General features: G+C 48.8%; 1 protein-coding gene across 1 annotated transcript in view; it reads left to right on the forward strand.

The window, feature by feature from the left end:
- Nucleotides 1–1,456: 1,456 nt before the first annotated feature.
- Nucleotides 1,457–26,158, forward strand: part of PRICKLE2 (prickle planar cell polarity protein 2) — a 106,403-nt gene continuing 81,701 nt past the window's right edge. The window contains exons 1-2 of the mRNA XM_086619075.1: nucleotides 1,457–1,498; nucleotides 1,837–1,922. Coding sequence (XP_086475201.1) covers nucleotides 1,457–1,498; nucleotides 1,837–1,922 — 128 coding nt within the window. The remainder of the gene's footprint in view (nucleotides 1,499–1,836; nucleotides 1,923–26,158) is intronic.

The following is a 26,158-nucleotide window of genomic DNA, read 5'->3' on the forward strand; positions in this document are numbered from 1 at the left end:
AGGAAAATGATGAGGAAATTTGGCAGAAAGAAGCAATGAAGGGAAGCTGGAGGGTTTTGGAAGGGTAAAAATAGCAACCACAGAAAAAAAAGAGCAGGGAGCGATGTCAATGTTTTCCCACTGACATGAAGAAAGCCTGTGAAAAAGAAATTTTTCTCTGTGACAAAGTTCCCTGTTTGTTTTGCTTTTGTTGTTATTTTTTTTTAAAGAAAGCCCAACATTTATGATAGGAAAGAGTGAAAATCTCCCTGAAACTTTTTGCCTGAGACTCTTCAAAAGGCAACCACCCAGCTCCCAGCCTCATTTCAGACTCCTAGAGAGGAAAATACAAGTGAAAAATTGACAAAAATGAGAACTGATTAAATGAAAAAAAAAGAATTATCAAAGCGTCACGGTTTTAACCAGCTGTGAGGCAGCGAGGCAAGGGAACAAAGAGGCAGTGAAGGAGGGGAAAGAGATGGCAGGATCTGTGAACAACCACAACCACGGGCTGAAGCTGTGAAATGCTAATGGTGAAGCTGCTCCATCCCCACTGAGGACAAGTTTTCGAGGAGCCTCGTGCTCCGTGGAGCATGTTTGCTGCTTCCCCTTCTCCTCCTGTTCCGTTTTGCTCTGCCCTGCGCCAGATGTGCTGTTTGATTGCAAACCCCCCGGGCTATGGGCTGGTGGTTGGCCGTGGGGATCCCTTTGTAGCGTGTTGTACAAATGACAAGAGGAGGCTGCTGCACGGGTTGCCCCACGGCTCCCGGTCCCACTGGCCCACGTGTAGCTCTGGCAGGATCATGATCTCCGGGGGTGTAACAGGTGCTTTGTGTCCCCAGGCTGCAAATATATTTCACATGACCACGTTTCTCCCGCACGCTGCTTGTGTTTGTGGACTAAATCTGTCCCCCATGGGGAGGGGAAGAGAAGCCCATCAAGAACCCGGGCTGTTTGCTCCCTGCCTTTGCCTACAGCAGTACGAGTACCCCACGCAGCACAGACTGTGACGTGCTCAGAGCTGTAACTTCAGCACATGCCCCTTCAGCGCTGCAGAGTCCCATCTCTGCTCTTCTGGAGCTCAAGTTTTTTATTAACACCCGTGCTCTGCAGCATTACGAGCGCACGGCACTGCCGGGCTGAGCTGGCCGAGCGCTACACTCCCGAGTGCGGAGGAACAACAGTCAGCGCCAGGAAGGGCCCGGGGAGGATCGTTAACTCTGAAGCGGAGTGATGACAGCAGGCGCTGCGGTGCAGCAGGGCGGTACGAGCCGACGGCCCCGGGCGATGCGGGGCGGGGGGGACGGCCGGGCCCTCCCGGGGCGGTGCCTGCCGGGCCGAGGGGCGGGGTGAAGGGGCGGGAGCGCGGCGCGGCGGAGGGGCGGCCGCCGGGGGGGGCGGGCCGGGGCGGCTGCTGCCGCGCACTCGGGTTGCGCTCCGCTCCGCTCGGCTCCGCGGAGCGCGGCGCGGCGCTGCCATGTTCGGCCGCGGCTCCCGTAAGCGGCTCTCCGGCCGGTCGGTGAGTGCCCGGGGGGGTCTCCCTTCACTTCCCGCCCCGTCCCGGCGGGCTGCGCACCCCCGCTCCGCTCCAACCTGTGGCTCCGTCCCGCCGTCCGCTCCGGCTGCGTCCCCGGTGCGGTGCATCTCCCCCTCCCCCGCTGCCCCCAAACGCTCCTTTCTCCGGGTGCGTCCCCCCTCCCGCCCCGCTGTGCTCCGTCCCCTGCCCCTTCTCCCAGCCATGCGGGTACCCCCTTTCCCCACAAGTACCCCCTTTTCCCCGGGCGTGCCCCCCGTCCCCCAGGCACCCCCCTGTCCCGGCGCCGGGGGGCCGGGGCTCACCTCTGCGGTTTGTTGCAGCTGACGGCGTCGGGGGAGCCGGAGCGGGGCCAGCCCTGCACCACCTGCGGGGACCAGTGTCCCGGCTTCGCCCTGCACAAGTGGAGGTAAGGCCCGGCGAGACCCCCGTCCCACCGCCCCGTGTCCCCGGTGGATCTTCCTCCGGTTCTCCCTTCGCAGAGTTTTGTGTCTCCCGCCCAGCTCTGTGCGTGTTCGAGGGTGTAGATGGGGCTTTTTGGGGAGCGCTTGTGTTGGTCTGAAAGCGTTGCCCACCTTGGCTGGTGGTTCTGGAGACACGAGTGGGTTTGTCAGCCCCTCTGAGCAGCACCCACCTGTGCCCGTGCCTGGCAATGGTGCGAGATGCAGCAGGATCCAGACCCAGGACTGGGGTAACTGGTTTGCTAATTACCACCTCGCAGCTGATCCGCTCCCCAGTGTGGTCAGGGGCTCATCCTGCTGCCCCGGGTCCTGCCCGAGGCTGAAGCCACCCTCGCCTGGCAGGGACAGGGTGGGCTGGGGTGGGAAGTGGGGGCTGGGGCGGAAAAGGGTCTGGGTGGTTTGCACCGAACTGCTCTGTGAAACTTCTGCCTCCCCTGGTGACCCCATGGTGGGTTTATCCCCTCTCAGTGATGCCAAGCAGAGATTTAGCAATTAAAATGGATGGGGGGGGGATGTGTGTGTAAGAACAAACAAGTATTTTTGGCTATTTCTGTTGTGTCTCCTTACAAAACGGACAGTGTTGGTGCCAGTGAGACCAGCCTTGTGCTGGATCAGCCCTTTCTCCCCTCCCCACGTTGTGCTGTCTAGAAATGAGTTCCGGCTCATGGGCAATCTGGGACCTGGCAATATTAAATCTGGGCCGTGGGCTCTGGGAGCTGGTGCACACACTTTGTAGGGCAGGGAGCCCTTGGTGACCCTTTAACCTTACTTTATAGGGTATACCCTTTTCTCCAGCATCTGCCGTGCTTGGTGCTCCTCCCAGCTCTGCCCCACTTCTCGGGGCTGCGTTTCAGCAGATTAAAGCACGAGTTCAGAGCGAGGAGGGAGACTGATTTATTCTCATTGAGTTGTATCTTAAGCTTCAGCCTTGGAAATCATCGTTTGTGATGGTGTTTGCTCTAAGGTGTGGTGGGCTGGGGTCTGCCCCAAGGGATGCGCAGCAGCAGGTAGGGCTCGTCATGATCCTCCAGCCTGGCCCTCCATGGGTGCTGGTGGCACATCCAAATGCACCATGTCCCACCTCATACCTTCAGAAGGTGAAGGTGTCTCCTTCTCCCAGGCTGCAGGAGCTGTGGTGTCCTGACACCCTCCCCATAATCTGAATCTGCCATGTATGCGTTAATAGATTTATAAGGTCACCTCTGAGTTCTTCTTTTCAGGGCTTATAAATGCTTTCCTGAGCTGTCCCAGGTTTCCTTGTAGCTGAAGTTTGGGGGCACAGGTATTGTCGCAGAGGTGCTCATGATGCTTAAAAGTGTCAAGGAGAACTTTCACCTGTAGGATAAGAAAAGGCATCGTCACCAAAGCTATTTCTCCTCTGCACCAAGGACTTAACGAGGTGCTGTGGTTTGAATTTTATGTCAGAGGGTGCAACTATTTAGGAACTTTTGAAAAATCAGGTGAATTTTGATAGCATCCCATCAAAGACCAGACAGTCCAGCAGAGCAGGCACACAGCTACTTGGGGAGCATCAGGTGAGACGTGGTATCATGGCTCTGTTCAGGTTGTGTCCTCTGCACTGGCATGCTGTGCCTCTTAAACTATATCCCACAAAACCCTGCATGAAAGAAGAGGTGGAGCAGGAGGCTCCAGCCTGCCAGGACCACCTGTAGCTGTCTCCCAGCTGCCCTTTGCTGGGGGACCCCAGACATGGGCAAGGATTTTGGCTAAAACCATGTGGATTGTTCCAGCAACCTTTTCTTGAGAAGGAAGGAGTTACCTCCCCCGGGGCAGGAGAAGGACAGGGCCCTGTGGGTACGGGTGGGAGTCAGTCCCCAGGGGCATTGTAGCTTGTGCATATCCCACTGAGTGGGCAGGCAATGCCAAGTTAGACCTTACATCGCCTCACCTTACACTGAGGACTGGACAAGCCCAGAGCCCTCCTGCACATGCATTCACATTTAATTGCCTTGATAGAAGAGTAATTAGGCAATTAAATAAAGGCAACCTATTTGCCAGAAAACAATAGAGAGGAAGTGTGTTCATTTATTACCAGCCAGTGGTCTATTAATGCCAGGGACATGTAAGCAGGCAAATTATTAATAGCAGTTTTGTAGGTTGCAAATGTACTCTGGAGCCCGTGCCCTCTGGGTGCGGGGCGGTGTCACCAGCTTGTGCCCACCCACACCTTAACGTGCAGGGTGTGATTGGAAGAAAACGAGGGTTTGCAAGGAAATCTGCAGATTAAGGATGCAAACCCAGATCAATTAACCACTAGAGATTTGTAAGCCTTTTAATAATCCTTTAATATCAGAGTTTTTCTGATAAATGTTAATGGGATATTTTTTGCTTCAGAGATGGGTACTGGTGATATGCTTCAGGGAGAAGGAAATCTATAAGCTCGCAGGCACTGAAACCATTGCTGATGTGGGTATTGTCGCATATGTAATTAGGCAGGACTGTGTATTTTCTAGTTACCTGTGATTTTTAGGTGTGATCTGTGCAGCTATTCCATCAAGCAGGCAAATTGCTTTGTTAGACGCCAAAGATTTCTGCGCCTTTACGTTCCCTTAAAAGCCACTTTTCTCAGATGGGGAGATGGCTTTGAGTGTTGGTTGAATTTATCATTCCTGGAAGCACGTGCATGTTTCCCGAGCCAGGGAAACCACTCGAAAATAAATTGTATTCTGCAGAACTGTTTTCTTTTCAGAATAAAACCAGCCTCTGTACAGTAGGTGATGTGCAAAAAGATGAGAGGATCACTGAGTAATGAAAAAATATCCCTGGTTTTAGAATCCTTAATTTTGCTCTGAAATTATAATCTCAAATTCAAGGTAGTGGGTGAATTATCCTGTTGTTGGCATATTTAATACTATTTTGGTGAAAACAAGGAATTGATAACACCAACGCAGTTAAACTGGAGCCAGTTTAACTGGCTGAGCACCTTGCCCCCTCAAAGTGCTCAGACCTCCTGTGTGCCACAGACCTCTGCCCCTTGTTGTAAGGCAGAAATTCCATTTTCAGTTTTAAATCATTTAGCCCCAAAGTAAGTGGTTTGTCTGAAAAGACTGAAGATTGAATTCCATCATGCTCGGGTGTGAAGTCTGCGAGGATGTGGCTGTCACGCTATAACTGGTGGAACCCCCGGTTTCTCATGGCCCGAACAGCAAAACGACTCCTTGCTCTGATGGCATCGCTGCCCTTTGTGGGAGGTTGTCGGTGAAGTATATAAGGACTGAAAAGTTCACCTGTGTGGGCTGTGGTGTGGAGGATGGAAACTGAGTGTACACAACAAAATCCTCATTAATAACAGGTTGATACTTGAAAGGTGGCTTTGTGCGGAAAAAGTGAAATCAAATTCAATAAAAATCTCCCAACTCCTTAGGAGCCCGGTTGCTGTTTTCTAATCAGATCTGCATTACATTAAACTGTGTGCCATTCAGCTTGTTAACAAGCTTTGGCATTAAATAAAGCTGTCAGTGGAGTTTGGTGAATGAATAGCCATTAGGAGTGTCTTTTTGCATAATGTCTTGGAGAGAAAAGCCTGCGAGGGAGGTGGTCCGGGAGGAGGGAAGGGAATTTATAACCTAGTCCTGGTGCAATTAGTGTGAATATGCAAACCTGAAAGGTGACAAATGGTTGGCAGCTCCGGGAAGGGAGCGAGTGGCTTTTGCTGCTGTTAAGCCTACTGTGAAGAACTAATTTCGGATTTACTCTGGGCGAAGTAAAATTACAGCCTTAGTACTGTATTTAAAATAGCGGATCCTTCGTGTTGGGAGATTGACATGTGTTTAGCACACAGAGGCATGGTTTGTTTGCTCCTCGAGAGAAAGCCTTGCAAAAAGACGCTACTCTTGCAGTTCAACAGACCGTGCTGTTCCCTGCTCTCTACCTTCTCCTCCAAAACCACCAGCTAAACCGTAGATGGAGGACACCTAAGTCTCAAGACCATATTTGAGCTCTCTGGTTTGAGGAGGGGGGACGTACCACCTGGTTTGCCAAGCCTGCAGAGGCAGCGGCGGGCGGCTGATTTCAGAGGGAAGGCGTTCAGATGCTGTGGCAGATAAGACAATTTTAAAAATAGTTTCTGAAAAGCTTTGGAGAAGTCTTTGTTGCCATAGTTATTCTTCTCATTTGCAGAAGCATTTAAATAACAGTAATAAACATGACATGAAGAGAAAGACTGGCTTACTGGGTTTTTCATTTCGGTGTGAGATTGTGTTTTACATCTTTTCTTGGAGTCTCTTTTTTCTTGCATGTGCCATGTAATCTTTGTCCCTTGAAAGCACGTTTTGGTGGGGAAGGGATCTGCTTCACTTCATGCATTGTTGTCCCACATCATGGTCTTAATATGCGCAATGTGTATTTGCACAGCACATAGTACCCAGCCCTTACCTTCCAGGGCAACTATTTACGTGACTGTTGGCTTAATATTCAGTAACATTCCAGGTTGACAAATGAAGTTTTGGTACATACCATTGTTTCGAGCGTTTATTTGTTTCTGTAACTCAGCATTTCACTATAATGAACTGTGGCCAGTCCCACAGAAGTCCGATCGCATCTGGCCTCATCGGATCTGGGAGCATCTGCAAAGACAAACTTTTCAACATCTCAAGAGAGACCACCTGGAGATCCCAGATGATACAGGATCAAGCCCAAAGGGTCATGATTGACCACTGAATCACAAAAACCTATGGACAAGGAAGGGAGGAGATGTGTGTTGTGAGATGGTGACCTGATAAATGAGGTGGTTGAGCAGAAGCCCAGAAATGTTTGAGGTTGCTGGGTGATGGTGGATAGGTCGCTTTGCAACTCCCGTCTCTGCCTTGTTGATTGTAGGCAGGGAGTTGCTAGTGGCAGTGGATGTTTATTTTCTTTGTGTGTTTGTCCAGTTCCCAGTGCTCTGGACATTATCTCCTCGTGTGTGGTGAGCAGCAGACAGGACTGTCCGTGCAGCAAGAAACTCTCCATGTGTTTTGCAGCCTCAATCTGCATTCGGCTGGCTCTGCCCGCAGGAGGGACATCCCGGCAGGCACGCGTACGCACCCAGGGCGCCTTTGGGTCTCTGGTTTGATGCCTAGAATCTCATCCAGAGAGCAGAAACAATAATATTTGTAATGCAGCACGTGAAGGAATAATACCGAGTCCTGAAGCATTTGTTTCTGCTTTCCAAAAAAAAAAAAGTACAGATTATTGCTTCCATATGTTTTCAGCATTTTTCGTAGCTTATGTATCTTTCACACACGCGCTCCCAGCTTTTCCCTTTCATGAATAACAGGCTTTGTGCCTCTCTCTCCTTTAGGATTCAGATATTCCACACTTCCTTGCATGTTTATTTGAAAGGCTTTAGAGATGTGAGAATAACAATACCTTATCTTGAATGGGCTTATGCTCTCATCGCCGCTGCGGCAAACTGCGCCGGGCCCGGTGGGTTTTAGCAAGTTTTTCATTTTGCAATGAAGAACCTGCTGAAATAGACAGAACTCAGCTGCTGTGATCCATCCCGCTGCTCCAGAGATGAGTCCATGAGGGACCGTGGAGGGGCCAAGCAGGCTGCTGCCCCAGGGGACCTGAGCCTGTCCCTAGGGGTGGGAGAGAGTCACCTGGCTCCTGAGGATGCAGTTGTCCTGGTGGAGGGGATGCAAAAAAGTCAAGTGTGTTTTGTCTGCAGACTTTAAAGCCTTTCACAAAAGGGTTGGTATTGTTAGCTTGTTTATAATTGTTTGGGGGTTTTGCTTGTTTGTTTTTTTTCCCTGTCCTAAGCAGTTCAGAAAGGAGAAGTCTTTCCCTGCCAGGTTAGTCATTGACAGAGTCAGTGTCCTTCAGCCTCTGGCCAGGGTGATGTGGGATGGGTGGCTGCTGTGCCCACTGAAGCTCAGCTCAGGAGGATGCTGGAGCATGCACTTTGCTTGGTGTCAGTGACTTCAGCTGTCCTATTTACTCACACCTGCGAGATTAAGCACTTGTGTAAGTGTTTGAAAAATCAGGACCTGCTTTTTCTTTGAGTTTTCAACCCCTGTGGCAGTAGGGAAAGAGCAGGGTAACCTGTGATTGCTCGTGCTGCCGCCACCGTCCCCACAGCCTCTCTGCCGAGGCGCAGCCAGGCCATCGGGATGGGAGTTGGGGTGGGCTGTAGTGTAGAGATCAGCTTCATCCTGCCCTGGGACAATCCATCTTTTCATAAATGTCGAGCGCACGGTTGCATTTAAGGAACTCCCAACCAACATTTTAGCCTGTCCCTTCCACATCTTCATGCCCTGCTGCTGAAACAGCACTTCAGCCAGCAGAGACTGATAAGGTATCCTGTTTGTGTTGGCTGGGAGACATGATATCCACTTCAACAGAGTGTTACAGTATTGGAGGCAGTGTTGTCCCTGGCGAAAAGCCTAAAATAAATTTTTGAATTTTTTGTACGTGATGTACAAAAGAGCAGGTGAGGTACGTACTTGTATCCGGGCAAGCCCGGGGAGCCTGTTTGAAGTCCTTCACAAGCCACTCCGGATTGTATTGCAAGAACTCAAAGGAGTTTGAGACACTTTTTGATTAAATTTCAGCTGAACACAGAGCCCTAGTCTGCAGCTGCTGTAACTGGAGTTGTGCAGCCGGGCTCTGCCCTGCTCCATCGCAGCTGAGATGCTGGCAAAAGCCAAAAAAGCAGAATTTTTCCTAGAGAAAGGACCATGTGAGTATGTTTTCTGTCTGTTTTGAAGTAGCCTTGTGTAATTCCAGTTTTATGAATGGGATGAACAAATACCTGTTGAAGGTTTTGGACTCGTTTGAGGGGTTTATTCTGTTTCTGGAGTGATTGTGACACCAGTGATGGAGGTGGCAGAGCAGACAAACATCAAATTCTGACTTTACCTGATATTTTACTCCTAGCCCAAACAAATATTTTGCAGAGTTGGTGGTTTTTTTTTTTATTTTCAGTAAATTTTTGGAAAAATGACTACAGCTACTTCTTGATATGCAAAGAGCGAACTGTCATCTGCCTGGTGTGAGCGAGTGGGGTTTGCCATCCCAAAGGCGGGACAGCAACCAGGAAACGCTTTCCCAGTGCCTCGGCCATGGGGCTGTGCCGCTGGACACCAGCAAAGCACAATTACCTCCCAGAGCCTTTCAGGGTGGAATTGCCCAAGTCAGACCCACAAAACTCGGAAGGAGGATGGATTAGTTTGCAGTGGGAGTCTCCTTCAGGCGAACAGCTGTAGGTGCTGGTTATGGATTATGGTGCTATGTAGGGTGTGATTTAGAGGGACACAGTGAACTGATGTAACAGCTCGGTGCTGCTGGATGCAGAACGTCCTGTGCTCTCCGTGCATCCCTCTCAAGCCCAGGGCAGTGATTTAAATTGATCATTGAAGCCTCTGCTGAGCTGGTGCAAAGAGAGAGGGAGAGGGAGCAGGTGGAGAATGAAGGGTCCCATTGGTCCCATGGCACGCAAAGCTGGGCCATCATCCCTGCCTTCAGCATCTCCATCTTTTATTGGGTTTTGCTGCCCTGACGCAGCATCAGCCTTCTTGGTTCTCCTTGCTGGCCTTATGGGAGCACGCAGGATCCACTATTCCTGCAGGATGCATCCCACCAAGCCTCCAGAGAGCACGGAGCCCTGGCGGTGCTGGCTGCGGTTGCCTGCCCGGGGTGCGCAGCACGTGTTCGGCGGGGAGGGAAAACTACCACCCCTTTATTTAGAGGGTTTGCAACAGCCGAGTGGAGTGGATAAAGGCTGGTACCCGAGATCCTCAGCTGGATGGGACTGGGGCACAGCTATTTGGCTGAGTGCTGCCCTCCTCTTTGTTGCTCTCTGCTGTAGAGGGCTGTTCAGTGCTTTCAAGAGTTTTCCTTGGGTTTTGTTTCCTTTCTGTTTGCCTTTAAAAAGTCAATCTGCAGTCTTTTATTATTTTTTTTTTTAAAAGACTTTCTTCCCCCCCAGTAATCCATCCCTATTACACCAGTGAGTCACTCTTCAAATAATCAATTGCATTTTCATTGTCTGGCTTGTAAGTCTATCAGCGAGCTTAAGGACGCCGATAGTATCAGCTGAGCCCCTTGGCAGATGGTTTTGCAATTTGCGATGCTCATTTGGATATTTGCTTTTTTTCTCCGGTGAATAATCTCCCAGGGGCGGCCGGGGCGGGAGGGGGGAAAGCCGGGCTGGGGACTCTTCCCCACGCACACAGCATCTCTGCGGTCACTATCTAATGTCAGAGGAATTTGTAACATTAGCAGAATTGTCTGATGTGAAGAAAGCTAATTTCGGGGTAAGCCTCGCGAGCGTGGCTGTAAAGAACCTTTTTCTTGTGGGCTGTCGTGTCCTTGCAGGCTCCCGGCGTGTGTCGGCGCAGCCCCGAGGCGGCCGATGGCCAGAGCCATTCTCAGGTTCACTGGTGCTGGGGCCGAGAGGCGTATATAAAATTCAAGGTGCTCCTCTCTGCTGCTGGAGGGGCTGTTTCTTGCTGTTTCTTCCCCCGTGCGTGGCTCTTTGCTCTCCACAGGGCCCTGATGCCAGAGCTTAACACTCGGAGAGCTAAGTCTTACCAATTATTATTCTTACCGCGGAGGGAAGTGCTTTGTACTCGGCCGTCGCGGTGAATATTTCATCCCCTATCAATTGCCCTCGTGCAGATGCTGCTGCCGTGGTGATAAAAGACATAATGGCTGCTCTCGCTGATAAGGGGAGTGTATAAATATAATTATTGAAATCCCTACGCAGAGCGTGTGGATGGATGGATGGAGGAGATGCCTCTCCCTGCCAGGGGTTTCTCTTGCTCCTGAGTCTTTTGGGGAGAGCAGCAGCACTCGCCTTAGCACGCTCCCCGCCGGCTGCAGCTCCTGGCAACTGAAATGGGAGCTGCTTGGCCACAGCTGTGAGCAATTAGTAAAAAATGTCTTTTTTTATCCCCCCCCCCCCCCCTTTATTTTCTTCTCCTCTTCTCCCAAACCATGGGCCCCGGGGAGCCAGGAGGAAGCCCCGAGCAGTTCAGGTGTGAGGTGCTCCTGGGCCACCTTGGAGGTGGCTGGTGCTTGATGCCGTCACACCCCGGTAGCAGGGTGCAGGTCTAAGGATCCAACCCAACCTTGCGGGAAGCGTTACTGCAGCCCAGGAGCCAGATATTATATAGATCAAGCCAACAAAAAAATATTTCCATGGCAGCAGTAACCATAGGAAACCTCCCCAGTGTGTCTTGGGTGGTTCCCATTTCCTTGCCTTCAGCTGTTTGCTTTGCAAGCGGAGCAGCGGTGTCAAGTGCTCAGTGCCACCAGGAGTGGCCGGTGAGCCCGGCTGTCCCCTCCACCGGCTGTCCCCAGGGGCTCGGCAGCCGCACTCCGGGATATGTCTCTGCTCCTGGTTTTCTCTTGCACTCGAGTTGGTAAAAAGATGCTTTCAGAGGCTTCTTTAGACACCCGAAAGTCTAAAAGCCACCTTTTTACCTTGTGTCAGCTCTCAAATGCGTGTTTGATCCTTAACTACCCAAGGCATGAAAGTGAATTGGCTCCCAGGGTCCAATTCTTCTTCCTTTCTATAGAGTCTTAGAAAGATGCTTTTATATTCCCTCTGGCTCAGCTAGTGATGCTTGGCCGTCAACCAAGATGGGGAATCTAGGACAAGAATCCCTGAGAATAGCAAGATGAGAAGTTATAAAAAAACCCCGTGTTTTGTTGGGAAAAAATGCTGGTAAAAGATTTCATTTAAAAAAATAAACTGGAATATTTTTGACCAGCTTCACGTGGACACATTTACAGGAGGGTGTGAAAGGAGGCTTTTTTCCTGGGTATTGCCTCCTCTAGGAAATCCAAACCGTGGAGAGAATACAAATGCTGGAAATGGAGAGGTTTTGCAGTGAGTCACTGGAAGGGATGGGGAACCAGTTGTGCCGGTGCGGCCGTGCCGTTCGGGAACCAGCTCATCGACCGACGGGCACGGGGCGGCTGCGTGGGAGCCCCTGGGGGCCTGGGCATCGCTGGAGACTGCACCCATGGGTGCTTCAACCCTGCCGACCCCACTCCAAGGGCGGTGCAGAGGTGTGCCCACGTAGCTTTGCAGAGCAGATGGGCCCCGCTTGCGGAGCCGAGGTGTCGCACAGAGACAGGTTAAAAAAAGACATCTCCTTCTGCGGGAGCGTGAAGCAGAGGGGGGAAAAATACATCGTGGTGCCAGTAAATGGGATTTTGGTGTTGGTGTACCGTGCGACGCTGCTCCGTCCTCCCCAAGCCATCGGGTGCTTGTCGTGGCTCCATGGGGAGCTGGTTGGTCTTTGAGCCGTCTCCTTGGGTGGAGGTGGACCCCTTTGCAGAGATGGTGCTGGACTTCTTATCTCGTAACCTACCCTGACTCTTTGCGGATGATTTAATCCCCATTTTTCCAAAACCCATGATCTGCATAAGTCAGGTTTTTGCTTAAGATTACGCAACCTTTGAAGAAGTCATGGTGGGGCAGGGACCGGGCTGGTTCCTTTTCTCTTCTTGCCTGCCAAACAAATGGGAATGCTTGTCACAGAGCTGCACCCATGTCGTATTAAATCTGTGTCCGGTGCCATAATGGCCACGTGCTGGAAATGCGGCCCCTCTAACTGTCAGATTTGAGGAGGGCTGGGATGTGAGACAACAATCAAAGTTAATATTCTTTAGTTGAGTTTGTGCAGCGTAGCTTGGATTTTTAATATCGAGTGCCTAGGTTATTACAAGATGTAGAGCTTTCAAATACATATATTTGAATATGTTTTAATATTATCTTTCCTTCCAGTAGCAGGAACAATGCTGCTTTGCAAACGAAAAATGATTTCATGTTGCCATGTGATAGTTTCAGCTTGTACCTCTAATAGATGTGCGATCTGCTGAAGTGTGAAGGCTATCTGATAAATGCCTGAATAATAAAGCTATATTGTTTGTTCTCATTTCCCTTTACTATTTTCAAATGTATAAATAAAACATTTTCACAATGTACCCTGTGTAGTTCCAGCCCAGGCTTTTTACTTTCTTTACTTCCTGCTGATGCAACCTATAGGAGACATGAGTCTTTCAGTCTGACAGAAGTGATGTGGCTTCAGTATTGCGTGTTGCGCTCAAAATGATCAAATATCATTTTAATAAGTATTTTGTCCAAGATAAAGTGCTAAGTATATAAAAAAATAATAAATCTTCTTTTTAAACAAAGAAGCATTCGTCTGTGTGTACAGCAGAGGGCACTCGGCATCGCCGCAGCTTGGGGCTGCCTGAAGAAAAAAAAAAAAAATCCTTCTGCTTAAATTATGTTTTGCAGAATGAAATACTCTGTGTGTGTTTTTGCTTATGTATGTGTGTGAGTGTGTATATAAAAAGACACAGGGTGGCATATATATATAAAAATAATCCCAGCACATAATATAAAACTTAAATATTTGTAGTGGTTGCTGAAGTTGGATGAAGCCGCATGTTGTGTTGATTAATGCTCAGCCTGGTGTCACGTTAAGCTTCGGAGGGGATTGAAGCATGCTGAGAGGGGAGAACGAAGAGGCCCCGGCAAGTGAAGGGTTGCAATCTTTGTCTTCCTTGCAAAGACCCAGAGTCTGGAGATGTCATATGATGTTGGGAACTACCCCAAGTCAAGGAAAGGTCTTGAAAAATGGATACGACTTGGGTATGTGGAATTACGAGTCCTTCCTTCTAGAAGAGAAGCAGCGCATCTAGGGGCTGGGGGGTTTCCGTACTGGATTGGCAGTGCTGATGTCTTGTTCCCGGCAGCGCTGAAGCTGGTGGAGTTGCAGGGCTCTTGCGAAAGTCCTCGAGATGATTCTTATGCCCACTTTAGAAGTTAGCAACTGTTTAAGGAGACTTAAAATACTGAGTTTGGTGGAGGACGTAGGAAAGAGCCCTGGCCCTAGAGGCGAGGTGACAGGGCTGGAGATCACTAGTTGGAAGATGAAGCTTCTGCTTTCTGGTGAGGGATCTCATCCTGCAGGTACGGAGATGTGTGCTTCGTCGTCCAGAGCCAGTCATGGAAACTGGGGCCTCACCTTGTGTAATAAGGTTTTTCCAACAGAAATAGACTTTTTTTTTTCCCCCTGAAGCTAATCACACAGACACTACCAAGACGTGTTTCTCATTGAGCTCTTAGTGCACCTTGTGCCTCTTTTAAGAGAGAATGAAGAACTCCAGTGCCAAGCCCATGCTCAGCTTTTGGCATCGCTGCGGCACTATTAAAATAGTCAGGGCAGCTGGATTTTGTGCCGTGCTTTGGGTGATGTGTTCCTGGTGAAACCGTAAGATGCCATGCTGAATTTTCAGATTGTAGTCATTAATTCGAGAGGAATTCAGATTTCCTCTGCCTCCCCCAGTGAGCTGCTTGGATTGGACTTAATCTAAAGCTCTCAAAGCCATACTTCTGCAAGAGGTGGGAAGTGTCAACACTGTTGTATAAAATATGGGGCCGGTAAGAAGAGTGAGAGGGCATGTGGTTCAAAATAACCAGTTTATGCAAAATACACAGCTGGGTGGATTTTGCTACTGAGTATCTGTGGACTGTAACGATCAGAGAAATACGGAAATGTTGGAGGGGCTTTATAATAATGGACACTAATTAAGATGAAATGGATTTGAATGGTAGGGAGTAATCCAAGATTACAATAGTAAGGTTTTTTAAAATAGCCCCTGCTATCTGGGTGAGCAGCAGAGCTCCTTGTTATAGGGCTTAAATCAGCCTCTCCACGGGATTGTCGCAAGCAGCGTTCACCCTTGCCAGATTATTTCACAAGAGCTCGGTACAGCTGAGACATGAAATACGTGAATAATTTCCAGGGTACGAGCTGGCCTGCGTGCCATAAAGCACCTTCTCACTCGGGTGAAAATGCAGTTATATTGATGTGCCCAGATAATTGCTTTTCTGGAGGTTTGGCTGGAGCTGGGCCCTGGGAAGGGGTGTTTTGTCCCATTACAGCCATTCCTGCATTGCACGTTTTGGAGCTGTGAGAACAACCTGAAGCATCAGGTTAGATGCTCCTGCCTGGGTGCTGGGCTGGGAGGTACTGGGAGAACACTGCTGGGAACGAACTCTTGCAGCAGTGAGATTGGGACCAAAAACAAGATGCAACACCACAGCCTGGAGTGCAGGACCCCGGTCCTGCCCCACCAGCTCCAGGTTGTTGGGCAGGAGCAGATGTGCGGAGCTGGGCACGTGTCTGCTCGTGCTGCTTGAATTTTCCTCTCTTTTAAGGCTTCGCTGGTCCTTTTTCAGCACTGACCGTGCCGCAAAGCACTGGACTTAGCACACTGAGTGCTTCAGGCACCCAGCTCCTTGGGAAATGATGGTTATGACATGTTTTGCAGGAGCTTGTCGTTGTTTAAAAGAGATTTGGCAATGCGTAGCTTGAAAGGCTGCGCTCGTGGGCAGCCCAGCCTTGTGCTGGAGACCGGCGAGCCTTAGGGCTCACCTTAGCCAATGTCAATAGAAATGAAACTGCTTAAATACACAGTTAAAATATGTTGTTATGTTAGCATGTGGACCTCCGTGCAAGACTGCTCTTTAACTGTAGCCATTAAAGGACCCCCATGGAAGAGATATGGGAGGCTGGTAAAAAAAAAAAAATTCCCAATCTTAACAGCTTGTTTGCTGCCAAGTGGATTTTGGGCTGAGGTGAAAGATGCCTGAGTTTGGGGTATTTCTATCCAAAATCTTGTAGCCAGTAAGAAGAAACGGGTTAGAAAGATGCTGGGTGCTTCCATTCAGGTGATGAGATCCAGCTGCCCCATCTGCTGGCTTTTCTCTTCTGTGCTTTCACGTGCGGTGCCCAAGCCGTGCTAGCAGAGAAGGTTGTTGCCGATGGCTGGCATGTCGTTGTGGTTCAGGTCGGCTGTCTTCCTGGGCTTTTCCAGATGATTCAGGAACTGGAGTAGTTCATAAAAGGAGTGAGTAGCCAAATGGACCAATAAAAGGAGTTTGTGGAGAAGCCCAATATATTTTATGAAGAAAGAAATGGATCCTCTTAACACGAGGGTTGTGTCTTGTAAAATTTTGCAGGGCTGCAAGCACTGTTCAACGCCGGCGTTCCGCTCCAGCCCCTCTCTTTGAGTGCACGCAGGAACTGTCTAAGCTTGCTTTTTGGCCTGAGCTCTTGCACGTTTGGGGTGAAATCCTGGCCCTGGGGAAGTTGCCATGAATTTCCCAGGGACGTGGAAAGTGACCCATCTGGCCTTTGTGGGGCATTTTAGGCAAGGTAAAATACAGCTTTGTGTTTTCTTAATGCTCTTCGATGGGAACAACTGGAGCTAGAAGGACAAAATTTGGCTTGACTATGGTTCTCGCTGGGAAATGCCTTTGTGCGATTCAGGAAAAGTTAAGCTGTTTGGATGTGAGTGATGGATGAGTTTGCAGCAGCGGGACCGTGCACGCACACACGGCGTTTCTGACCTTGGCAACCCAACGAGTGACATTTCAGCCCAGCACAGTAGGCAAGCGCAAGACTGATCAATGATTTAAATATCTCCCCCCAAACTGTTTAAAGAGCTTGGAGTGGGCTGTGGCATGAGGAGCTCGAGTGCCCTGCAAGCTTGGGTGTATTTCGTGCACCATCTGTAGCTGTGGAGATCTCGTCTCATCTGATCTCTTCTCATCTCCCCGTGCTTCCCTGAAGCCCGTAGGATGGGGATGCAGCAAACGAGGCACAGCATCCTTGGAGACTGAACCCCTTTGTATCATTGGAAGAACAGGTAGGGAGTTGCAGGAAAGCAGAAAACAGGATCTTGCTACTGATTCAACATTTTATACGTCTGTGCAAAGAAGCGTCTGCACCTTTGACCTTGATGCTACCTGACCTGTGAGATTTTTAACTAAATCTTTTTAGTATTCTCCTTGCCCAGTTTGAATTTGTTCCGATGGACTGCGGAGATGTGGTGGTGTTCAAGCTAGGCTTGAATTTGTTAGCTGATAACAATTTGATATCATTCTTCTATCTTGGCCCCAAAGGGCAAAGCTGCAGAGCTCAGCTAATCTTACGAGATCCATGTCTTTTTGATCTGACAGTTCCTGAGAGCCGTTTCTGCTGCGCCCGGATTTTAAAATGGGGCAAAATCCCGATTTCCAACCTGCAATTACAATTTGGCTTCAAATCCAATTTCTCAGCTCCTAAATGCTGAACAGAGGCAAATTTCAGACTATGTCCTCTGTGAGAAATGACGATGCAGGTCGGTGCGTGGCCCTTCGCTGAACCAGGGTTGGGGTGACCCCGACTGCAGCCAACTCTAAGAGAAGGGTCCAGATTCTAAAGAAATGGCGTTACGTTTCCCAGTCGCTGGAAGTCTTTGTGGTCGAGGGGAGTTACCTTTGGAGATGGCTTGGTCGTTCCCAGCTGTTGAGAGCTGCCTGTGCTGAGCTTTCCTCCTCGCTGAGGATGCTCAGCTCCCCTTTGACTTCATGGGAACGCGACAGTGTCTCCTCTTGTGAATAGTGATGCTCAGAAAAAAACAGACTGTGGGGCTGGATGAAGCGCTGTGCTGACCACCATGCTTTTGGCTACCAGGTCCCTTCTTGCGAGCTTTCTCCAAGGCAAAGGTTGGTTTTTGCTGCTGGAGTTGGGCTGCTGCTCTCGCTTTCGCCGTGGCCACCTTTTGAGGGGGTCAATGGTTGGTTTTGGCAGGAGCTGTTTTATTTCTTGCTTGTGGACGTAGTGATCTCAGCTGTCGGCGGGTCTGCAGGAGGGTCAGTATTAGAGGTGCTTTGATGTCTGTGCTGATACATCTTAAGGCAGCTCAGGATGATTTTATGCAGCAGCCTCGAGGTGCTTGCACAGAAAAAAGTGCTTTAGAAATGTAAATTTTATTTGAGGACAGATTTTTTCTCTGCTGTTCTCTCTCAATTCAGGTGGTAAAAATGTAGCATTTAATTAAACTTTGTAAAGGTTTGGAAATGAATTGCTATAAACATAAAAGACATAATGAAATGCCTACCTAATCCCCACCTTAAGGGCACATTAAATGCCGAAATAATATAATGTGTTGGCGACTAGGATTGAAAAGTGATGAGGATTTGGGAGCAGATCTTTTATAGCTGGAGCTTCTAAATTATTTTACTTTGGGCTTAGGGATTTAAATATCTACATGTTATAGATAAACATGAAGCAGCCCAATTCTCAGTCGGCACAGCCGGCATCGTTCTACTGAGTCATTTTAGCTACAAATCTGTACAGCACGGCCTCGCGACGTGCAGTACAGTGCAGTGTCTTGTCCTCGTGGTGGATGGGATGGGAATCAGCCCTCGGTTTATCACCGAGTCGAGGACGACTTCTCTGGAGCCGACAGCTGTTTAGACAAAAGCTCCTGAGACTTTTCCATTATCGGAATAGAAGAAGGTGAAGAAGAGGATGTGGCGTTACACAGTGACAGCCAGGGAGCTGGGCTTCCTTGGCTGCAGAGCTGCCTTCTGCCACTTCCAGCTTCAATTTTTTTTAAAAAATAAAATAAAATAATTGAAACAATCTTTTATCCTGAGAAACTCAGCAGGAACCAAATGCTGTTATCTCCCTGGGTCTCTAGAGAAATGAAATCTAGACGCCTTGAAGCTGCCTGGCTCTGTCACCATCTCCCTGCCATCCCCCCCTGTATATCTGGGAGCCAAGTATCCCGGAGAGCCGAACCTCTGGGCCATCCCATTACCCTCCAGCAGCGCATTATCAGCAGGACCACGCCGTGGTTTTGTTTTGCAATTAGTGATATTTGGTTTTGTTCGGTTTTGTGTAGAAACCGGGCTACGTTCTGTGGTCTAGCTGTGATTCCTGTTGTTTTTTAAGGCATTGCAATTCGTATGGAAATTGGGAATATTTGTCTTGGTGGAGAAAGAGCAGTGAGACGTCACCGAAAAACCCAGCTAGACCTGTGTCTACCGGGTCTTTGCAGGGATGGTGGCAGCAGAGATTTGCTTTCTTTGGGACCAAGGCTTGGAGAGGTGGGAATGGGAAGGGCTGCGGGGAGAGCGCTCACACAGGCACTAGATGGTGGTTCTGGTAGTCATGGTGATTATGGTCATGGTGGTTGTGGTGGTTCTTGTGGTGGTGATGACGCTTGGAGGAGCAGGGGTGGTGGAAGGGGATGGCCCTTGCTGATAGCATCGGGGAAAGAGCCACATGAACCAGCAAAAGATTAGCTCATCCTCTAAGTGGCGAGAGGAGGCAAAGAGCCTGGGCAAAAGGGAAGGAGGTGAAATACCTGGTGACAGAGCTGAAAGTTGCCCAGTTAAGGGTAAAATTAGTCCTGTGTCTTATACTGCAGGGCCCCATGGAAACGAGGAGGGCTTTCTTTTTCTGTTGAATTGGGCTCCATGCCAAGTGAAAGAAAACATTTTCCCAACACCAAATGGAAAAATGCAAGGCAGACGTCTTAAATGAACTGTTAAAGGAATAGAGCTGTGAAAAGAATACGTTTGCTGTGCGCCGGGGTTATGCATTTAGCAGATTTTTGACTATATGCGACCTTTGCAGTTTGTAGGCAGAGGAATCTACTGCAGAAACTCAGGTTGTACTAAAGGCCGAAGGCAAACGTTGGAGTATCATCGTGGTTCCTGGGCTGGGCTTTGCGCAGGAGGAATGGACAGTATCTTTCTGTCCTCCCAGAAATCTTGCTACGTTTTTCCTTTCCCCTCTAGCCTTCTCTGCTCTCTTTGTACAGATCATTGGCAGCTCTGCTCATGCTCTGAAATAACCCAGGCTAAAAAGTGCGATTTGCGTTTCAGCGATTTTTGATTACACCCACGTCCTATATTTATTGCTGTTTAAATCGACTGTGTTAGCTTGAGATGTGTTTCTTTTGATCAAGGAAAAAAAACCCCAAAATCAAAGAACTTGACTCTGTTGCTAACTGTTGCTAAGGGAAAGAAGATATTTATTCATCAGGGCACTTCTTCAGTACTGTGAGGCTGGTAGCCATGGAGGAGGAGTGCAAGGAAAAGAAACGGTTATGTATTTAAACCTTTTCTGTTATTGTTGTTGGACTCTTGCCATATCTACTGATGGTCAGCAGATGTCTTTTTTTATTTTCTCCTCCCAGCGTTGTGCATCTTGGATTAGAGGTGCAGCTTGGGTTATGGTGCAGGACAACTGGTCCCTGGAGCCTGGTGTGAAACCCGGAGGGGCCCTGGAAGGACTCCAGGGCTTTGATGGGTCCTGGGTCCCACAGGCGTTACAAGGCTCCCATGTTTTGTATCTATTTCCCCACAGCCTCTCCAAAGAGCCTTTCTAATCCTTGGCTTCAGTATGTCCTTTTTAAAAATCCCCATCAAATCAAAGACACCAAGAGCCAAAAACGATGCACACGGCTGTGTTCCCTCCCCGAGCTGCTGCTGCTGGGGGACGGGCGGCAGTGCCGTGGGCTGGCTGTCGCAGAGGTAAGAGATTTTCCTTTCAGCTGTCATAGCAACGAGAAAATATTGTTTTGACCGAGATCAAATTAAAAATTAAATTTGTCTCTTTCCTAGTAAGTGAATTGCTCACTCGTGAAAAATATAAATCACTCTGATTGGGGTAGATATCTTTGTAAGCACCTCTGAGGGTTTCTGAAGTGGATTTTGCAAATGCCTCGTGCCGCCTCATGTCCCTGCTGGGTTTATGTGGAGCATCCTATGAATTTGAGCTTTATTTAATGTTAGGCTTAGGTTGAAAAACTTCCTTGGCAAAACTTCCTTGGTGCTTGTAACCTGCTAAAGCTTGGGGGGAAACAAACAGGTCTGGCTAACGTCTGGAAGCAAAAGGGATGACTCCTCAAATGTAGCGTTTCTGTACTTTCTACTAAAAATCCAGACAAACAAACAGTAATTTGGTAGTTTACAAGAAGCTCTGGTTCTTGGAACACGAAGCTGAGCATAACCTGAGAGCGGAGAAGTGGAGGCGAGTCAGGTAAATGGGGGGGTTTGTGGCAGTGCCAGGAAGAGGAGAGCGGCATGAACGTCTCTCCGATGCTCTCGCATGCCCAAAGTATTTCCAGCTCAGAGACTTTAAGGCAGGTGTGATTTCTAGGTATTGGTGTCCCCGGATGCCTTCCTGTCCCGTGTGTTGTCTGTTTTCCCTTTGAAACCACATGAACTTTCGGCTTCCGCAGCATCGCTTGCTGTGGCTCGGTGCCCCTGCGTGGGAGACCACCTCGCTTTGAACCCAGTTAGCGTCCTTCGGTGAGGTGAAACCATCCTCAAGCCCAAAACCGAGGAGTGAGAGAATAAAGCCTTCCCAGGCTGCTCACAGATCCATGCCAGCCCCCAGGCATGGTGGCCAATGCTGATGGCCATGTTTCTTCTCAAAGCAGCATGCGGTAGCTTGAGCAAATCATAACTGTGTCCCTTTTGGATTATAGTATAGTGATGATAGATTTCCTACAGCCAAGCTGATTCTCTCATCGGTTTATGTGTCATTAAGATTCCTAATTGACAGGGAAAAAGCTTTTTGGTTGAAGGTGAAGTGAGAAAAAGAAAAGATTTTTCTTAGAAAGTGTTTAAAAATCACCGATGTTCTTCAGCAGAAGCAAACAACTCCCTGTCCAACGTTGCGCAAATAATTGGGTTTGTTTTTTCCGAGACACATCCTGTTAGCACGGATGGTTTGTGGATGTAACTTGGCTTTTTGACTGCATAAAAAACTCTGACCAGACATCTGGCACAATGAGGGCTGTGTGAGTCCATGGTGCTTTGATTGGAAATGGTCTCCCAAACTTTGGTGGCAGATGGAGGCCAGGAACTTCCTCCAGATTACGTGGAGTGCCTGAAGTCTAGGTGTGGGTGAGAGAGGCCATCATGTCAGCAGTGTCCCTTGAGCTGCTATCTAGACAGGCTTTGGCACTGGGTTGCCAGAAGCAGGCGAAGAGGGAGAAGCCATCCAGAACATAACCAGGTCCATGTTTTCCATTCTGGGCTTTCAGTCATCTCAGCTTTCAGGTGCCCAGCTCTTGGTTCAAAAGCGGTGACTTTTTCTGCAAGGGGCTCAGTCCCTGGGGGCACACGGCTGCTCTGCAAGACATGTTGCCTCCTCTGCACCCAACCCAGGGAAGCCTTGAGCCCCACGTCCCCTGTGCGTGCCACAACGTCTCCAAGAAAGGAGGACAAAAGAAAAGGGCTTGTTTGTTCAAAATGTCAGTGTTGAAATTATAACAGAGAATTCCCTTTTTTTCCCCATGGAAATCCGCACACAAAGCCTTTTCCAGCCAGCTCCCTTCTTAAGCACTCAGTATTGATTTGTGAAATCAAATCGGGCTCGGGCGACGCCATCGTTATCTGCCGCAAGCTGATGGAGGAAGTCGATTCCGACATCGATTTCCCGTCGCACGTGGCTTTCTTGGAGTTCATGGCAGACTGCAAGCGGCGTGACGCTGAGCCTGTACCTGTGCGGTCAGTTATCACTCACTTTTGGTAAAATCCTCCTTCTTTTCCCCAAACTGAGGTCTGCAGCGATGGTGGGGCTGTGGAGACCGGCGTCCTCGGCAGCCGGGCAGGTGCCCGCAGGCAGCGATGCTGCCGAGCTCCTGCCTGGCCGCACCAGCTGGCATTCGTTGAGCCTTTTATCTTTCACTCGTGTTCATCTTCAGTATTACAGACGTGTATGTGCAGGGCAGTGCTGGTGTGCCGAGGAGGATTATTATATTGCTGGGTTGGATTTTTCCTTATATATTTGGAAAAGCAACACAAAATTACATATATAAACGGCAACATCTGTTACGGAAGCCTGGCCCAGGCAAATTACTGCTTTAGAAAGTCGGCGCAGATACTTGTGTGATTCACTTTCATGCTCGCCAGAGTCACATCATACCCTCAGCGCTTCGTTCCAGCTACGATAGGTGTGTCTTTTTTCTTCTACACCCACATCAAATTCTTAAAATAAGAGCATGGTAAAAGGAAAAAATAACTTGAGTTTATTTTCCTCTGGAGTTCATGGGGCCCTGGAAGTTATTATTAGAGGTGAAGTCATTGCAGAGGAGGCTGTGCAACCCTTGGGGAAGGGTGTGGGTGATGCTGCTCTTGCAGAAAGAGCTGTGGTGGTGGTGTCCTGGGGAAAAGGGACGCGGGCACCATTGGGAATGGTGGACAAGTCCCTGTCTACCTCTTGCCCACATCTCTGCTGTTGACCAGATGAAGATGGGATGTTTCACTGCGCATCCCTCCTCTGGCGTGGTGACACTTGGAGCAGAGCAGATGTGCCCCGAGCGCTGCCAAGCTCCACCATGTCTGCAGCACCATCCCTTTGCTGGCTTGCAATGCCCAGACCACACCGACAGCTGGAGTGGAGCTATTCTTTTTTTTTTTTTTTTTTTCGTTTCACATAAAACGGAGTTGGATCCTTGTTACCGTGGAAACCAGCAGCCCTAATTATAAGGAGTTTGATTCACTGGATTTAAAAAGCTGTAGTTCTTCTTTTTCTCTTAAAAAAAATAGAAATAAGAAAGACCTATCATAAAATGATAACCTTGTACCTGACGTAAGGTTAATCTTGAGTGTTTTCTGTGTGAATGGTGTCCCAGGAATATACAAAATACGCGTACTACTATGTCTGTGATGGTGAGCCAGGCTGGGATCAGCAATACCATCGTTTGCTGCCCGTTACTTGTGCTGAACCATGGCTGCCTTCAGGCTAACACAGAAAACAAATCAAAGTCATTGCATTCTGTATAATTTTCCTCCTTTTTTTTTTTCTTTGCCGTTGCATCATGTGCAGCTTGAAGAAAGCAGATAAAACCAGAGGGCAGAGGTGAAAATATCTCCTGCCGGGAACTCTGGATTGCAGCCAGGAAAAGAGCTCAGCACCTCTCGGTGCGGGAAGGACTAAAGTCTGTGCAGGGTTGGTGAATAGCCCCATTGAGCAGCTGCTGGGCTGGAAGTTAAGCGGTGGCTTAAGTGTTTTGCCAGATCTGCTGGAATTCGCTCGCTTTGCAGACAGTGGTGAAGTAGCGTTACGGTTTGCATCAAAACAGGATGCGAGTCAATATGTAAATACTGTATAAAGAATACTCTGTGTGTGCAAAGTGGCCTTTGCAAGTGGTCTCAGAGTTCATCCTCCCCATGGCTCTGTCCTTTGAGGGGAATCAACTGAAAGCTGGATGGAGTGTTTTTTGTCTCGGTTTTCTGTCTGCTTCTGTCAGCAGACAGCGAGGGGACCATCCCATATGGGTCAGAGCATCGGTTGTATTTGGGTCAGGAGGGTTACCGGCAGGGCAGAGATTTGCACATGGAATTGATTATTTTATTCCATTTTTAGAATGTGCTTACTGCGGTTTAAAACTCAAATTCGTCTTGTAACACGGATACTTAAATCCTGGCCTGGAACCGTAGCTAAGAGGAGAGCATTTAATACTTGCTAAATCCCTCTTTCAAATAAACATGTGCGAGAGTGGCTTTCTGGTTTATTGGTGAAGAAACAGAGCTGATATTTTAGAATATATCCAATTCAATTCTGCAGAGTGAGCTTTCATATGAGGATAAATTCATTTAGGGCCGTGTCCCTTCGAACATGAAAAGCAGAGACTTTTGAGGAAGTCTTTTGGTGTAACATCATCCATGCTTCTGACAAAGGCTTTTTCCAGCCCTGAGTGTTGCTCATGAGTTCGGAACTCATCTTCCACCTGGGAACAGCCATCATGTTCTTGTTGTATGGCTTCACGGAAGGAGCAAGACTCACTGTGTTAGGTTTATTATTGGACTCAATGATCTTAATGGTCTTTTCCAACCTAAATGATTCTATGATGGCCACCCTTGGTTGGGTCAGTGTCTGCGTTGTACAGAGGAGAAACCAAGCTGTGAAGGGTCAGAGGGGCACAGAAGCCCAGCCATTTCGGCAGGGAAGCCTGGGCTGCTCTGTGGTCTCCTTCCATGGGCTGCACCTCGTGGAGGCACCGACATCCCTCCGGCTTGGTGGGACATGCCGGTCTCTCATCAAGATGCTCCTCCGGCGGGACACGTAGCTCTCAACAACCCAGACAGAGGGGCTGCTTTTGTGTGGAAACACCTTTCTATCCACACCAGCCTAAGGGTGGTCAGTCTAGTTTGTGACTGCACTTAACTTTTGTGGGGTTGCTCTGCGCCATTGGACGCTCTTCTGAGGCCTAGGGGAATAATTTGGGAGCAGGGAGGCAAATAGTGTTCCCATTAGCAGGACTGGGATGGGCGCCCGCACCTCGCGTCCGTGCAGATGGGATGAGTGAGCTGGAGGCCTCTGGGACACTCATTCGGCCAGTGGTTTCCAGTTAATGGTGTCGTGATATCCGTGATTATGTGGCAAATCGTGTGCTTAAAGTTGCACGCACGGATGGTTTATCAAAGGCAGCAGAGCCTACTCCTGTGCTTAATATTAGGCATGTGTTTAAGTACCTTGTTGAACTGTAGCAAAAGCAGCAAACCCCAGGCAGGACTTCAGCTGGGCTTTTTGTGGACTGAAAGAATTTTTCTGCCTTTTAAATGCCTTGGACTTTTTACAAGACGTTCATCTCTGGTTTTAAAAACCCATCACCACGGTATAGTGTATCAACGTCTGACAGCTGTGACCAGGTAAGAATTATGATATCTTGAGCAGAATTTATGAAACCACAAATTACCTTTTACCTATTGAAAATGGCAACAGCACTAGCTGCTTTGGACTAATACAAAGGAACCACAGTACTTTTTTCATTTAGCAGTCACCATGTGACTGATATAATTTTTTAACATACATGCCTTCCCCCAGTGTTAGGAATGTATAAGTATATATTGGACATTAAGAAAATTATAAAAACCATCAGGCAAGAATAACACGTTAAAATGTATTTTACATGTTTTTCTTAGGCCCAGTTAGCCATATGTTAAAATAAACTTCAGCAATGGCAACAATTCTTGTTTGAGATTATGTCTCAATAAAATAGCATGTGGGTGGTAAACACGAGCAGATACATTTCTGCGCAGAAATCAGGGTTCAGCTATTTTATGTGATGTTTATCTAAACCATCTCCACTGAGCAACCTCCACCTGCATCCCCTGCGTTAGGACATGGTTCTGTTCCCACCAGAGCCAGTGGGACATCTTCAGTGGGGTTGGTGGGCTGTGCTGCAGCTGCAAGGGTGTGTGTCCTGCCCTGCCTGTGGGGTGGATGGACCACAGGGTGAGCTGGGAAGCTGGGGCACTGGGAGTGTGGTGAAGGACTGCTCCTCTGATAGCATCTGTAGGGCTCCCGCATCTTCTAAAGTCCTTGGTAGATGCGGTACTGGGAGAGCAGGCAGGACC

Source organism: Tauraco erythrolophus, chromosome 12 (assembly GCF_009769465.1).
Source record: "Tauraco erythrolophus isolate bTauEry1 chromosome 12, bTauEry1.pri, whole genome shotgun sequence".
In the NCBI taxonomy this organism is placed as follows: domain Eukaryota; kingdom Metazoa; phylum Chordata; class Aves; order Musophagiformes; family Musophagidae; genus Tauraco; species Tauraco erythrolophus.